At 42.5% G+C, this 17,049-nt stretch overlaps 1 protein-coding gene across 1 annotated transcript in view; it reads right to left on the bottom strand.

The window, feature by feature from the left end:
• Positions 1 to 17,049, bottom strand: part of LOC133531215 (neutral alpha-glucosidase AB) — a 37,154-nt gene that overhangs the window by 5,493 nt on the left and 14,612 nt on the right. Inside the window, exons 8-20 of the mRNA XM_061869353.1 lie at positions 15,589 to 15,726; positions 14,829 to 14,937; positions 13,644 to 13,783; positions 12,905 to 13,092; positions 12,253 to 12,395; positions 11,357 to 11,454; positions 10,011 to 10,133; positions 6,125 to 6,290; positions 4,620 to 4,756; positions 2,183 to 2,295; positions 1,906 to 2,063; positions 998 to 1,111; positions 85 to 194 (exon numbers count right to left, since the gene is read on the bottom strand). Coding sequence (XP_061725337.1) covers positions 85 to 194; positions 998 to 1,111; positions 1,906 to 2,063; positions 2,183 to 2,295; positions 4,620 to 4,756; positions 6,125 to 6,290; positions 10,011 to 10,133; positions 11,357 to 11,454; positions 12,253 to 12,395; positions 12,905 to 13,092; positions 13,644 to 13,783; positions 14,829 to 14,937; positions 15,589 to 15,726 — 1,737 coding nt within the window. The remainder of the gene's footprint in view (positions 1 to 84; positions 195 to 997; positions 1,112 to 1,905; positions 2,064 to 2,182; positions 2,296 to 4,619; positions 4,757 to 6,124; positions 6,291 to 10,010; positions 10,134 to 11,356; positions 11,455 to 12,252; positions 12,396 to 12,904; positions 13,093 to 13,643; positions 13,784 to 14,828; positions 14,938 to 15,588; positions 15,727 to 17,049) is intronic.

The raw sequence follows: 17,049 nt of genomic DNA, 5'->3' as shown, positions 1-17,049 counted from the left end.
TCTTTGACAATCCACCTCTATTTCAAATTCCCTTTGATGAAACTCCCTAATGCTAAGGTTGGATATTAACGTGAAGGTACTCACGAGTAGGTGATCCCGCTGGGCTCGTAGTCGATGTGCGCGTAGATGTACTTGTTGTTCCTGAACTCATACGTTTCACCGTCGTCGATGTACAGCGTGCCGTGCGCGGTGTTCTGGAAAATATACACCAAATTATTTTTCTATTTTTAACCACTCGCAATGCTTCGAAGAGCTTAAGTCTCCATTATTAAAATAACGGAAGTTCTAAATTCATAGCAAAGAGAATTTAAAATAAAAGTCAAAGAAAACTTTCAAGTGTCGTAAATTTACTGTCATATTTCGACACAAGATTAAAAGTTTTAGAATTGACTTTGAACCTTAATTGCGTCACGTTTTGATATTAAACAAATTCAACACATATCAGTGAAACAATAAGCATAAAAATCATATGGCGTTCTAAAACTTTTAATCATAAGTCGAAAGATGGCAGTAAATTTACTGTGGCTACAAAGCTTTCTTTGAAAATCCACCTCTATTTCAAATTCTCTTTGGTAATAGTAGATAACCACGGGAAGTGTAAAATATGATCAATTCATAAAATTAGTTTAAGTTCAAGACGACGTCCAAATTGCCAAGTGTCACAAATATTCATTTTTAAAAAGTAATTGTGTATTTGCGGCACTTGCGATTGAAACTTTCGGTCCTTGGTCGTCCGACACCAAGAAACTAGTAAAAGAAATTTCTACTAAACTAGTCTGGGTGTCTGGCGACCTACGAGCAGGCGCTTTTTTCGCACAAAAACTTAGCCTCACTGTGCAGAGAGGGAACGCGGCCAGTGTCCTGGGAACAATGCCTCAGGCTAATTTAGGCTTAGTTTTTTGATACTATAGCTATTAATTGTGTTTGTCATTAATTTGAACAATATATTTTAGTCTTTAGCAAGTGATAAAGCAGGAAGGTAAAAATAAGAACGTACATTAGCATCCAAGGCGACGACGAGAGTGTAGGGGTCGGCGGCCATGAGCGCGGACGAGCGCCGCACGCGCTCCTTGCGCGGCACCACGCTGCCGCCGCGCTGGTACACGGGGATCTGAACACGACATACTCGTACATGGTTTTAATGTACCAGACTTAATAACGCAGGGTTTCCCAACCGGTGGGGCGCGCCCCACTTGGTGGGCCTAGAGTGATTCTAAGAGGGCGCAGCGAGCGGCTCCAGATTTACCCCCTTATTCATAAAACATTATTAGCGAGCGGCTTCAGATTTACCCCCTTATTAATTAAACCATTACATGCCTCGATTAGTCAAGTTATGTATTCTTCATTTCGGCTCCTAGGGGGCGTAGTATTTTAACATAACGTTGGGTGAGGCGCATAGGATAAAACGGTGGGAACCCCTGATTTAAAGAAACAGTGTTCAATACAAAAAGCGAAAGATTCCAGAATAAAATCTTAACCAAAAAGATCTTGCGTGGAATCTAGAGCCCAGCGAAATAGAAATATTGTTATAAACTGAAAAAGATGTTATGAACTAAAAAAAAAAGTGACAAAGCCGTCCAGCGCTGAAGGCCGGATCCATACAAATCAAGATATTATTATATTATTTAAAAACACAAATAAAAATATTTTATAAAAATAATTTGATTTTTACCCAAAAGTAATATGGTTATACTGCCTTGTAATCGATTCTCCGATCCTCTGATTGGAAAGGGGTAAGGGATGGGAAGAGGAGGGGGGAGGGTTTTTGGGGAAGGGGGAGGTGGGTTTTTGGTGAAGGAGGGGGAGGGGGGGGGGGGGGAGAATATGACCGGGAACCAGTTCACATTGCGCGTGCCCCGTACTGTCGCTCGTATAAAGAAAATTAGAAGAACGTGAATGGGGTACCTTAGCAATATTGACGTCCTGCGTGAAGTATCCGTTGGCTGCGTGCGCGTGGTAGGAGTCCACGTCGTACCACAGGGTGCGGGTCGCCTTCCCGGGCAGGTACACCTTCACGCTGCTCACGCCGGGCTCGGTCACGGGACGGACTAGGAACTCGTCGCCTATATATTATAAAATAACATGAATTTATGCCTTACAGTTCGTGTCATCCACGATGACGTGCAGATTTGCCAAATATAACCTTTACTAACATGAACGAAACTTGGTAAATTCTACTCACCCAGTAAGTACTGGTCCTGAATATCGAAGGTTTCTTCCTCCTCAGGGTAATCATGGAAGATCGGTCTCATGATGGGCAGCCCGTCCACGGAGTGCTCATAGAAAAGAGTGTACCTTTAACAAGAACAAACTTATTTTCACGACATCAGCTCGTAAAAGCTCTTTATTTTTTAAAAACTGATAAGGGAATAGCATTTCATCCTCTAGAGTGGCAAAGTGTTTAAACGCAAATTGACACGAGTTGTTTTCTAGTGTTGGCTGTTTAAATTGACTTTTAAATTAAAAATATTTAATAGCGTTCATTTCGATTTGTATTATTTTAGAGTTAGTTTTCTCCTTGCGTGAGTTTGCGTGTTGTATTTCTTTTATTTCTTTTTTATTTTGTATTTTGCTTTTCGAACCACTGCGCTTGGTCGAGTATCAATATTAGCATTAGGTGTAAAATAACAAGTGTGACCCCTTGTAAAATAAATAATTCGTAAAGGCTCCATAATACGGGTGTCTGTGTATACATGGTGTTTTTCTTATGTCTCACCATCCTCTGAGGGTGAATATGTAGGTCACACTGAACAACTTTTACTATGAGGCCAACCCCAAAATCGCGAAAATAATATGCTATTCTGTTACATAGAAAACATTGACATAATCTGACTGTTGCGGGGCAGCCGCAACAGTCTCCTGGCAGTTATAGCTGACAGGCTTGACAGTCAGCTTCTTGTGTACTGGACCAGGGTACACTTAGTAGCTACACGACACCTGACTCACATGAGTATATGTAGTTATTACTGGTGTATGTGCCTGGCTCCAGTTTAAAACCTAAAATATTTTTAGTTTAATTTATTTCAATAATAATATAATATAACTTTTTAGAGTAAGTTAAACTAACACTGGCGGTGGTGGCGGGCTCGTAGAGCCAGGGCTCGCGACGTTTGGTCTCGATGTGGGAGTGAGCAATGGGACTAGTTACAAACATACCAATAGTCGATGAGGGCGTATCTCCTGCGCAGGGCGTCTCGGATGAGGGCGGTGGTGGCGGGCTCGTAGAGCCAGGGCTCGCGACGTTTGGTCTCGATGTGGGAGTGAGCAATGGGACTAGTTACAAACATACCAATAGTCGATGAGGGCGTATCTCCTGCGCAGGGCGTCTCGGATGAGGGCGGTGGTGGCGGGCTCGTAGAGCCAGGGCTCGCGACGTTTGGTCTCGATGTGGGAGTGAGCAATGGGACTAGTTACAAACATACCAATAGTCGATGAGGGCGTATCTCCTGCGCAGGGCGTCTCGGATGAGGGCGGTGGTGGCGGGCTCGTAGAGCCAGGGCTCGCGACGTTTGGTCTCGATGTGGGAGTGAGCAATGGGACTAGTTACAAACATACCAATAGTCGATGAGGGCGTATCTCCTGCGCAGGGCGTCTCGGATGAGGGCGGTGGTGGCGGGCTCGTAGAGCCAGGGCTCGCGACGTTTGGTCTCGATGTGGGAGTGAGCAATGGGACTAGTTACAAACATACCAATAGTCGATGAGGGCGTATCTCCTGCGCAGGGCGTCTCGGATGAGGGCGGTGGTGGCGGGCTCGTAGAGCCAGGGCTCGCGACGTTTGGTCTCGATGTGGGAGTGAGCAATGGGACTAGTTACAAACATACCAATAGTCGATGAGGGCGTATCTCCTGCGCAGGGCGTCTCGGATGAGGGCGGTGGTGGCGGGCTCGTAGAGCCAGGGCTCGCGACGTTTGGTCTCGATGTGGGAGTGAGCAATGGGACTAGTTACAAACATACCAATAGTCGATGAGGGCGTATCTCCTGCGCAGGGCGTCTCGGATGAGGGCGGTGGTGGCGGGCTCGTAGAGCCAGGGCTCGCGACGTTTGGTCTCGATGTGGGAGTGAGCAATGGGACTAGTTACAAACATACCAATAGTCGATGAGGGCGTATCTCCTGCGCAGGGCGTCTCGGATGAGGGCGGTGGTGGCGGGCTCGTAGAGCCAGGGCTCGCGACGTTTGGTCTCGATGTGGGAGTGAGCAATGGGACTAGTTACAAACATACCAATAGTCGATGAGGGCGTATCTCCTGCGCAGGGCGTCTCGGATGAGGGCGGTGGTGGCGGGCTCGTAGAGCCAGGGCTCGCGACGTTTGGTCTCGATGTGGGAGTGAGCAATGGGACTAGTTACAAACATACCAATAGTCGATGAGGGCGTATCTCCTGCGCAGGGCGTCTCGGATGAGGGCGGTGGTGGCGGGCTCGTAGAGCCAGGGCTCGCGACGTTTGGTCTCGATGTGGGAGTGAGCAATGGGACTAGTTACAAACATACCAATAGTCGATGAGGGCGTATCTCCTGCGCAGGGCGTCTCGGATGAGGGCGGTGGTGGCGGGCTCGTAGAGCCAGGGCTCGCGACGTTTGGTCTCGATGTGGGAGTGAGCAATGGGACTAGTTACAAACATACCAATAGTCGATGAGGGCGTATCTCCTGCGCAGGGCGTCTCGGATGAGGGCGGTGGTGGCGGGCTCGTAGAGCCAGGGCTCGCGACGTTTGGTCTCGATGTGGGAGTGAGCGCGGAAGAAAGGCTGGAAGGCGCCCGCCTGCAACAAAAAAGTTTTTAGACAAAAATTCATTTCGATACAAGCTTTTATCGCTGACTGTACTTTGCAACTATGCAACTAATACTCATCGAGACAATTCTAACAAACCCAAACACAATTAGGTTTCGTTGGTTATCATAGAGTTCCTATAGCCTCCTGTGGCCATCATCAGATCAGCTCGATGGAACCATAATATCAAATTGTCACCCAACTTAAGTCTAATTTAGCTTGTAAGATTTGACCCGAACATAGATACATACTAATACATTACAAGCGTGTAAGAAAATATATAACAGTCACATAACAGTTACTCGTCGTTAATAAGCGCTGGTGGCCTAGCGGTAAGAGCGTGCGACTTGCAATCCGGAGGTCGCGGGTTCAAACCCCGGCTCGTACCAATGAGTTTTTCGGAACTTATGTACGAAATATCATTTGATGTTTACCAGTCGCTTTTCGGTGAAGGAAAACATCGTGAGGAAACCGGACTAATCCCAACAAGGCCTAGTTTATCCTCTGGGTTGGAAGGTCTGATGGCAGTCGCTTTCGTAAAAACTAGTGCCTACGCCAAATCTTGGGATTAGTTGTCAAGCGGACCCCAGGCTCCCATGAGCCGTGGCAAATGCCGGGACAACGCGAGGAAGAAGATAACAGTTACTCGTTGGTTGTGTCATTTGAATCCATCGATATCATGCCTATGGTGTATGTCTATCTTTTACAGATACCTTACTATCCCCATTCTTATCTTCTACAAAAATACCACATTATATTTTTTTTTTAATATACTACGTCGGTGGCAAACAAGCGGTGGCATACGGCCCGCCTGATGGTAAGCCGTATCCGTAGCCTATGTACGCCTGCAACTCCAGAGGAGTTACATGCGCGTTGCCTGCCCTACCAACCTTCCCCTCGTTGAGCTCTGGCAACCTTACTCACCGACAGGAACACAACACTATGAGTAGAGTCTAGTGTTATTTGGCTGCGGTAATGGTATTTGCAATACATGGATATAGTACTAATAATCATCAAATTAAATACGTTAGTTATATTAAGCATTTCATACAAATTACAATCGTACCTTACACCATACAATTTATATCTCACGAGTAATCGTAAGTTAAAGTTCCTTCGAGCCATATAACTTGTACGAAATTTTAAAGACGCTAATTTACGTTAGTGCCAATTTTCACCACCGCACGCGCGGCGATATGTTTACATACCCCCACCATATACTTCGCACGTAGCCAATAAAGCTTTAATGTTTGCGAGTTTTTCGGTAAGGGATAGTCAAATGAATGGGCTAGGAGTTGGAACTGCTAAGTTTTAAAGGGATTGAAAGGAGGAAAGGATTGTCTGGTCCCTGGTACGAACCTGGTACCACCTCGTCATCAGCTCAGCCTCAGGATACTTGAAGAACCCGCCAACATCAGAACCGCAGAAGCTGATGCCGGCGACGGACATGGAGATGCACTGGGGAATGGACACGGCCAGGAAACCCCATTCTGCCATGTTGTCGCCTGTCCATACGGCTGCGTATCTGTACAAAAGTGTCTTATATTTAATAAAAAGCTGTTTTAATTACTTTCCTTTATAATTTTTGATAATGGTTCGTCATTTAAACTCTGCAATAAATAACTAATTTGTTTTAAAAGGGGGCAAAGTTGTTGATTAACCGCTCGTGCTAATATTGATACCCGAGCAAGCGAAAGATCCCAAGATTGAACCGCGTAGCGAGTAGCTCATGAAGTGGAATCTTGAGTGTTGCGAGGGTTTCAAGGCACGAGGGTTAAACAAACTTTGCCTCCGAGTGAAACTATTAACCACACCAACATGAGGAAAATATTAACTACTAGCTGTGCCCGCGGCTCCGCCCGCGTGGTATTCGGTCTGTGTCAGTAACCGGCTCATTCACCGCTAATTTCTCTGCCTCTCTCCTGGAGGTGGAACTTGAAGTAAAGTGGACAGATGGATACGCTAGAGGACTGTAGTCTAGATAAAATATTTTACAATTAGGTACCACTTAATAAAACTACACTCCAAAATCAATTGTTATTTTTTTCAAATTCGTCCTTGACGTGATTTAAACGACATAGAGTAGTAGATGTATATCGGACAATACAGTTCCACTTTTGTATTTTTTTTTACGTCCTTGACTGTACCTATCCAAATCATGTCCATGGAAAATATCATCCAAATCGGTGCTCCAGACGAATCAGTCTAAGCATGAAAAGGTAAGAAATATACCCATAGAAATCCATGCTTCCGAACACTATCGAATTTAGGTGTAATACCTATTAGTTAGAAGTAGGATTAGAGGAAAGGAGAATACTCGTAGATATCAAAAACTTGAGGCCGAGTATTTACATTTTGTTTACAGTTCTGTTTATGTATGCACAACTAAATGTATACATATAATTTTATTTACAGTTACATACTAATAAGTAGGTATGTTTACATAACATTGTCATTTTACAATATTTATTTGTACACCACATTGCGAGTCTCTCCGGCGGGCATCAGCACGAATAGCTCCGTGCAGCTGGTAACGCGCGAGCACGCCACGTAGAGCTGCCCGTGCGAGAAGCAGCCCGTGCGCAGGTCCACGCCAGCGGCGCGCAGCGTCTGCCTCTGCGACTTGTTGATGTTCATGGCGAAGCAGACGCTCACGGAGAACTGTAGGCGCTTGAAGTGGAACGGGAAATTGCTCAGGATGAGGGGGATGCGCGGGATGAACACGACTTCTGCGGCGCCGCACCCCGTCAGGATCTGCACCTGAATGAGGTTTCGCTGCAGCTGCACTACTTTTAGCTGGGTTCCGTTGCATAACTTCGGAGGCGACAAATTCCGAAGAAGCATGATTGGAACTCCAACTTTCAGGGTAAATGTGTGTGCTGGGAGTCCTGAAGCACTCAATGAGCTAAGGAACTAAGGAACTCTACCGGGCATGTTGTGACATTGCCTTCATCCAAGACAGTGTTAATGGAATTATATACTGCATGTTCACTTTCGATTTCCGCCTGCTCATTTTTCTGCGTGAGCATGGACCGTTCCTCTATGGGCGTGAGTATGGATCTCTCACAAACCCAAGAATGGCTCAGGTCTCCGTACACGCTACGAATGAGGTTTTCAATGGATGGAACGATCCTGCATAACGTCTCTGGTAGTTGTGGCTACGCCTAAAATCACGATCGTCGCTATAGTTTCGTAACCTCAATGCGTTGCGGGACTTTCGTGAAAGGTTTGCTTTTTTTCGGGAAGGCATTTTCAGTTTTTAGTACTTCTGGCATTTTAACGCGTATAAAATGCGAGGTCCAAATCTTTGACATTTACACCGCAAACATCAGAGATTTTTTTTTTCATAGTACCCACCTTTGTAGCCATTATTAAGTGCTTAAAAGAGGCGATACGTATGAACATGGATACGATAAAATTACGATTAGGTACATTCATGACGGAGAAAATATTTTTTTAAATAATTATGCAGTTATACGCGTGTTGATATTTGTGTTGATTTTGCCACTACTTAACTATGTAAGTAAACTCATTTTTAACCGACTTCAAGATTTCAAAAGGAGGAGAATCGAGGGAACTCTTCAAATATGAAAGTCATACATATAATGATTTTTGTATTTTCATTTACAAATCTAGCATTTACATTAAAAAAAGTGACATTTCATGAAGTGGAACTGCTGATGATGATCAGAATGGAACTCTTCAACGATACACAGTACACGTTTGGCGATTTGTCCTCTTCGCTGTGTTTGTTAATTAAATTAGATTTTCAAGACAAATTTTTGTCAAGTTCGACTTCTGACGACGAAGGCATACATATAGTGATTTTTGTATTTTCATCAACAAATCAAGTATTTACATTTGTAGAAGTGACATTTGATGAAGTGGAACTGTTCATGATGAACAGAATGGAACTCTTCAACGTTGCATAGTTCATGTTTGGCAATTTGTTCTCTGTGCATGTTTGTCAAGCAGTTAGGTTTTCAACACACATTGTTATATTTCTATCCTATTCAGTTTTTTTAATAATTATCGGGTGCTTTATTTCATGCATGGTGTGAAATAATTTATCTTAAATACAGTCGAATACCCTATTGCGGGTATCTTACCAGTCAACCACAGGGCAAATCTGAAATGTGTCAAGGTGGGTGCAGTGACAAAAAAAACATGTTACCTCCTTTTCTACATAATTAGGCCTAGGACGCTGTCTTTTTAATTTAATTGTATGAAATCAAAAATCATCAATAATCGTTCTTTCACCGGTCTACCTCATTGAAGTCGGTTTTTTTTTTTTTTTAATTATTAGTTTACTTGATTACTAAATTTTTACTCAGTTTCCCAAAAGATGGCACTGTGCAATGTATGGCAATTAATTTACTGTCGTTTAATTTCATTGTATTATTACATCAACACAATTGAAATTGAATTGATATCCGTACCCGCCTCTTCTAACTTTAGAGTATATTTGGCAAAATCCTTCCTCGGTGGCTTAATTTCAGCACCATATCTGTTAGTTTAGCAGGGCACTCGATACTTGTAGCACATATTTTTTGTAAAAGTTTGCACCTCCTTCCTAAGTAGCGCCATAAGATTCAGGTGCAAACTTAACTCAATCGAGTGTAGTGGCTACCCCCCCTTCTAGGGGTTGAATTTTTATAGCCTATAACTTGGCCGGGCATTTTCTCGACAGATTAGTAAAGTTTGCATCAAAATCCGTTCAGCCGTTTTCACGTGATGCGAGGTCAAATAAACAGACAAACAGAGAAACAGACAAACAGACAAAAATTCTAAAAACTCTTGGAACGTGTTCAGTTAACGATTCTTAGTATCCCCAGCCTATTTTTTTTCGAATATCTTCCATGTACAGACTTTCGACCCCCTTCAGCTTTATTATATGTATAGATGAAATACCAAAAAAATCAAATCCAAATAAACGTAATAAAATATTTATCATTCAAAATCATTTCTACCAGCTAAAATAAGAAAACAACTCAACATTTGCATCTGTAACTTTGCCCCACATGTGGATAAAATGCATCTTTCTCATTAGTTTTTGAACAATCAATAGGGCCTTTACCAGTTGGTGTCGTGAAAAATCATTGTTCAACCATTTTTTTTCGTCTTTCTAGACAGGCCTGTGCACACCGGATGCGTGTACGTACGTGCACGTACATTGTAATATACCGATTTGTTTGCGTAACGTGTGTGCTCGGCAACAACAATTTAGACTAAAAGAATTAATTACCTTTGAGTGCCGGCAAATGCAGAACGCGTGAGAATGAAGGGCCGGTATTTGCCATCGGCGCGATCCAACATGCCCTCGTGAGTGCCTTTGATGTGTGCTAGACCGTATTCATTGTGAACGTGTCTGAAAAAAAAGTTTTTTGTAAAGAAAAATCATTTTGGATACAAGCTTTTATCGCTGACTGTACTTTTGTTTTAACAGGCAACTATAACACTTCAAACATACGCAAACACAATTAGGTTGTGTTGTATTATAAGAGTTCCTATGGCCACCTCCTGTGTCCATAATCAGATCAGCTCGAGTGTTGCATTGTCACCACTTACACGTGTGTGAAGTTTCAAACTTGATCGAATAATGGGAAAGGAAGGGGTCTAATTTATCTTGCAAGATGTATCAATTTCGTTTAAATAATCGTGATCGCCTGCGTCCGGGGCACGGCAAGTTCCTTCGCTGTCTGGCGTTCAAGAGGTTAATACGTCATAAATGGTACGGAACCCTTCATGGGCGAGTCCGACTCGCACTTGGCCGCTTTTTTGAGAATGCCAGAGGTCAAGTAGTTTTTTTTTTTTTTAATGGAGGATAGGCAGGCGTTTGACCACGATCACACCTGATGGTAAGTGATGATGCGGTCTACGGTGGAGCACGCTTACCTATGAGATACCTATTTACTCTAGCCTTGAAGAGTTACTGTCAATAGTGAAAACTATAGACAAATAGTGGATTACTATTTGCCAAATTTTCTAGCACATACATGATACTCGTCACACGCCTGGTTTCAGCAAGATGGTGCTACACCCTATACTGCCGGAGTGTCCATGAGTGTGCTACGTGAAAATTTCCCCAGAAAATTTCTAAGCCGTTCTGGAGATATTACGTGGCCACCTCGGTCGCCGGATTTGACCTATGACCTTGACTTGTGAGGGTACCACAATAACAGAGTTTATAATAACAACCCACAGTCTATAGCTGTCAATTTAAAAGAAAACATCGGTATCCTGCCTTTTCGCCAACAATTGTATTGCCGAATTTTACTAGCCAACCAACTTTACGCAGACATTTCATTTGGCAGAATAACTTTTCCCAAATAATTATTTTGCAACCATTTCATTTCCCAACCCCATAGTTGGGAAATAAGAATTCTGTACTAAGTTGGGTTGGGTTGAAAATGAAATTCACCCAAATGAAATTTCTGCGAAAAGTTGGTTGGCAAGTGAAATTCGGCAATACAATTTTCGGCGAAAAGGCAGAGGACCGTACGTGTTTACGGAGGTAATTTAGACGATATAATGATTAAGCACAGTACGGCACCTTAAGATGTTTCAACCACGTTCTAATTATTACAATACCTGTGTTCCCAATAGGAGGCGAGCCCGTCGTGGCCGTCCTGGGGAGGCTTGTGATGGCGACAGTCCTTGGGCATGGTGATTTCGGGACCGTTGAATACCTGTTCAATATTTTAATTTTTAATGCGGTAAAAAATCAGTTTTCACTTTTAACCTCTCTTTTTAGCGCCCTACGATCCTAGTGCAAATTACCAGCAATGAAATTTAAATTATAAATGAATGGAATAGAGTTGCTTTTTATTCGATTTGTAATGAAATAAATTCTATTCTATGTGTGTTAATTTTTCTTGAATGCTGGGCTAGAGATTGAGCTAACAGAATATGTCACCAAAAACGCCAGCAAAACGTCCCACTTTTTCGCTTGCCATACGGACGAGATTTGCTTGTATCTTTATTTATTTATTTATTTAAACTTTATTGCACAAACAAAGAAAAATGTAAAAATGGCGGACTTAATGCCAGAAGGCCTTCTCTACCAGTCAACCATTGGGTCAAACAGAGACATATATGTTGGTGCAGAAGATATTCATAAATTATTTTATGTATCTTTATACGAATAACCTGACAATGACAATGTGAAGGCCTTCCACTTACACTCGTTCATGCGCCGCGTTAGAGCGCGAGCACTAGTGCTATCCCTGTCACTCTTAACTAAATGCGCTTGTGGGCTGGTAGCGCTCGGAGGCGGACTTGCTGATGCGAGGGTCGAAGAGAGACCTTAACTCAACGTGATAAGGTTCATATTCCACTTACACTGGGCTCATTCATGTCGTTCCGGATATGCACGTGTTTGCTGGATCCGGGCCAGTTCTTGAACTGGTAGTGCTCGGAGTAATACTTGCTGGCGCGAAGGTCGAAGAGACCTTAACTCAACGTAGTAAGGTTCATATTCCACTTACACTGGGCTCGTTCATGTCGTTCCAAACGTGGACGTCCTTGCTGGAGCCAGGCCAGTTCTTGAACTGGTAACGCTCGGAGTAATACTTGCTGGCGCGAGGGTCGAAGAAGTCCAGGTAGGAGGAGGAGCCGGGCCAGCACCAGCCTGGTGACAAAAGATGTATTTTTTATAAGCTTAAATAAGTAAAGCTCTGGTTTCCTAGGATAGCCGTGCGGTCATATCGCGGCCGTAAATCAGCGGATGAATGACGTCACTAGAACGTTGTCTATGTAAACAAAATGGCGCGGTTTCCTAGAGGATGATTGAAGGGACATTCTTTTTGCGTCCGTAATATTACGGCCGCCATATGACGGCACCGCTATCATAGGAAACCAGAGCTTAAGATTTAACTTTGAACGCACGCACGCCTATCGTGTGCAGAGCGTCACCGTGAACATTGTCGAAAAGGTTGATATTATATCTATTAAATTATTTTTAAATTGTATGTCACTAAACTTAATTAATTTTAAACCTCAACCGATTCTCACGAAATTTTGTGAGCAGGTTTGGTAATTAATTTTTTTTTTTAGATTGAGATTTTTGAAAATTTCCAAAATGGCGGCCCCATGTGGGTTCGTGAGTTCTAAAGTTAACAGAACTACAAGTATACTAACCTTCATAATCTTTCCCGTCCTTGTCCTTCACATAGTACCCGTTCTCTGTGGCGTCTTCATGCAGGAAGTAGCCGGGTTCCCGCTTGATGTGCGGGTCGATGATGGCGACCAGCCGGCGGCCCTTGGCGGTGAGGTTGGCGACCATTTCCGCGGGATTGGGGAACTTCTCGGCGTCCCAGGTGAAGTACCTACGATTAAAGAGCATATAAGAATTATGGAGGTGAAATCGAAAGAAATAACTAATCTATGTAAACCTCTTTTAGAGGCAGAAGGGTTGTGATATCGTTAATACAGCGATCTATATTGTAATGAATGCATTTTAGATTCTTTAATGTAGTCGTCCATTTGACGCACGTCATTCTTTTACAACATTGTACATGATGTATTACGGTGTGTTTGTATACAGGATGTACCATGTTCGTATTTGTTTATACTAATATACTTCAATCTTTCTGTCTGTGCATTTGATATCGACCCACATAGCGTCAACGGGCATGTCGTGCACGTCAAAGTAGTTGTCCACTTCATGTGTGTATGTGTATATATTATTATACATTTGTATTAATTCATAAAATAAATACTTACATCTTTCTGTCTCTGTAATACTGTGTATTCGATGTGGAGCCAAATGGCATGAACCGAAATATCATGCACGTCAAAGTTGTCGTCCACTTGGCGCACGTCGTTCTCGCACAACATAATACGACGAATTAAGTCATGTGTATTTGTATATACTTACATTTTTCTATCTGTGTATTCGATGTCGAGCCAGATGGCGTCAACGGGCATATCGTGCACGTCAAAATTATCGTCCACTTGTCGCACGTCATTCTCGTCCACGTAGTTCCAGCGGCATTGATGGTATGCGATGGAGAATTTCTGTTGGAATATATTTTTCTTTAACAGGCAACTAATACTCATTGAAGTCATTGAGACAATTCTAACAATTAGGTTGCGTTGTTTTAACAACGAGTTCCTATGGCCACCTCCTGTGCTCATCATCAGATCAGCTCCATGTCATCAAAATATTACATTGTCATCCGATTTACATGGAAAATTTCAGGTCAATCAGAAATCGGGAAGTGGGTCAAATTTAGCTTCCAAAATTTGACCCACACTATCAAAATACCTATCAGGGCAAGTTCAATAAAAGCTTGTACTGAAAAGAGAAAATAGCTTAGTTTCTTAAATAAGGGTACGAGTATAAACTTGAAATAACAACACGATAAACAGTTACAGACCAAATTATTGTGGCATTGACCGCCGGCATCATGAGCGGGACAGCAATATTATTACACGCGTGCGATAGAGATAGGAAATGAAATTCAAAATTCAAAAAAATATTCTGCAAGTAGGCCTCAAGGGCTCTTTTACAAGTCAATACAACATTTATAGTAACAGCATATATTGACATGAAAAATATATAGCAACATTTATAAATACAACAGCCAATACCTGGGTAAACATTACATTATAATAATCTTAAAATAAATAATTACTACAATACAACAGAAATGTATAGTCTCTGTGGTTAATGCTGAAGCGTCATCTCAAAGCTTGCGACATCCCATCAGAGCGAGAGGCTTGCGGTTCAGAGATCAGAATGGCGCAATAAGGTAAGAGAAGGTGTAGCTACTTTCGAAGAAGCTCGACTTGAACACCTGGACCAAAAGCGCCTTCAACGGAAGTCTCGACCTAAGCCGTCCTACGCATACACGTATAACGACCAAGGGCAGCTTTATTGTGCACAGTGCGACCGGACTTTTAAGACCAAGTTCGGTTTTGCGAGCCATATACGTGATGATCAGATGAAATTGTAAAGGTCGCCGTTGTCGGACACGACATAGAGGACTATAATTGCGGAATTTACGGTATTTGTCGTGCTTAGCGTCCTTACTTTATTCCAAATATGAAATATACTTACGGGTGGTAAAGGCATTACGCCGGTGAGGCGTGTGTACTGTCTGAACACGTCCTTAGGGCGGCTGCCGAGCATCACGAACACGTCCACGATACCGGACTCGCTCATGAATCTGAGATTAAATAAACATTTTGTAGTAGTACTAGTAAACTCGTTATTGTACAAAAGTAACATACAATGAGTAAGAAGTACAAAGGCGAACTTATCCCTTTGAGGGATCTCTTCCAGTTAACGTTTGAGCAGAAAAGAGGTTCATTTTATTTAGATTAACAGTTTTTTGAACATTGAAGTTTGAAGTCATTACAAACGTAGTCCCGATGGTCCTCTTAATTTTTCGCTCTCAACTGTTATAATAATAAAAAAAAAAACGAAAAAAGTCAAACGAAGGGGCACACTATGGTCAATATAAATCAGATTGTGTAAACATACTTTTGCTTTCTATATATAATGTTAATATGCAGAAAGGAAAATGAGGACTAAGTTTGTATGGAGAAGCAGCCGTCCCCTTTCCTTTTTTGTGTGTGAAGTGAAGATATCTACAGAAAATTATATAGACGGTGTAACACGAGGAACCCGAAAGATTTTAACCACGCACTTCTGAGTCCAAAAGCAGGAAAAAATGATATATGAGCTTAAGTAAATATCACCAAAAAAAAATTGTTCTTTTTTTTATTTTGTTGTATTTGTACATAAAAGTTAATGTTATGGTAAAACTGGCACTGAAAATGAATTTTACGTTTCTTTTTTGTAAAACCTAGTTTACCTGGCATCAACCTGCTTCTTCTGACCGCCGGTGACGAGATTGACCAACGAAGAGACGACCGTGCCCTCCGCATGGTTCACCACGTCCACCCATGTTTCCGCGGAGTTGTGCCAGAAAACACCAGTGGTGCGCTTGGATCTGCCAACAAAATGTCTTGTTAGGACCGTTTTGTTTCCTTACAGTACCGGGACAATATCGGTAGAACTTATTTTTATGTTTGTAAGTGATTTCCACCTGACTACTTTAAGTAGTCTAGTAGTTATGGTTTTTGGTTGTTGTAGGTAACTTATTTTTTTTATTAGAGCTTTTTTAGTAATATGCTGAGTGTCCTATTGTAATTCATAGTATTGCATTGCAGTGTTCATCATACATATGTACAAAATGACTAGTAAAATATGCAATCTACAAACTAGCCTACATATATAGTTTACACACATGTTCATACAATGTTCTCGCTTTGTCCGGTAGGGCACAGCATAGCGGATGTCATTCCAGGTCTAGAGCAGAGCCCAACTGGGGAAGTACCTCCACCTTACAGAAAACCGCAGCTAAATAACACTAGACCCTACTCATAGTGTTGTGTTCCTGCCGGTTAGTAAGGTTGCCAGAGCTCGACAAGGGTGCGGAGTGTTAGGGTCGGCAACGCGCATGTAACTCCGAGTAATTAGATCTCTTCCCCGAAATCGATAATTCCGCGTAGCAAAATTACTTAAGCCACCGTGAGTTAGGGTTATTCCCACTGGCTACCACCAAGTTGTTACCAGTGGTAACTACTGGGATTTTTTTCCTACCTTTTACCACTGGGAAAAATAATTCCCACTAGTTACCACCAACTTGGTTTTACCACTGCTAAATGGTGGGATTTTTTTCCTAGTTACCACTACAGAGATCGGAATACACTTGAGTGATACTAAAACTGGGTCTACGCTTACTGTAATAGTTTTTACAGTACATATGGGGCTACTTTATAGCACTAGTGCGAGAAGTAGCATATTATGTTACTGTGTCGAACATTTAAAGGGCCATTTGTACTGTAAAACGTTGTACGATACATGTGCGAATAGGTAATTCGCAACTCGTGTCGATTTAAAACACTCCCTTCGGTCGTGTTTTAATTTATCGCCACTCGTTTCGAATTTCCTATTTTTCGCACTTGTATCGTAATGTACTATATTTACACCGTTGACCCACGCTCGATCAAGTTGGTACACTGATTGTCAATATAAGCTGTATATGTATACCGTGTCGGACCTGTTGTGACGTGTTCCGGGCCTCGTAGATCTAACCTGGTTGTGACAAAGGGACAAAGGTGCCAACGGTGTCACTACATGATGATAGGTTCTTTACAGCCATGTGGGTTATAAGTCGAAGCGATATACGGTTACACTGTGAATTTGCTTGGTACTGTCGCGGTGTGGTCTTGAGGGCGAATTTGGAAGATTGATCTTCAACTACAACAGC

Source organism: Cydia pomonella, chromosome 24, assembly GCF_033807575.1.
Source record: "Cydia pomonella isolate Wapato2018A chromosome 24, ilCydPomo1, whole genome shotgun sequence".
NCBI lineage: Eukaryota > Metazoa > Arthropoda > Insecta > Lepidoptera > Tortricidae > Cydia > Cydia pomonella.
This window is presented reverse-complemented; position numbering and strand designations above follow the sequence as displayed.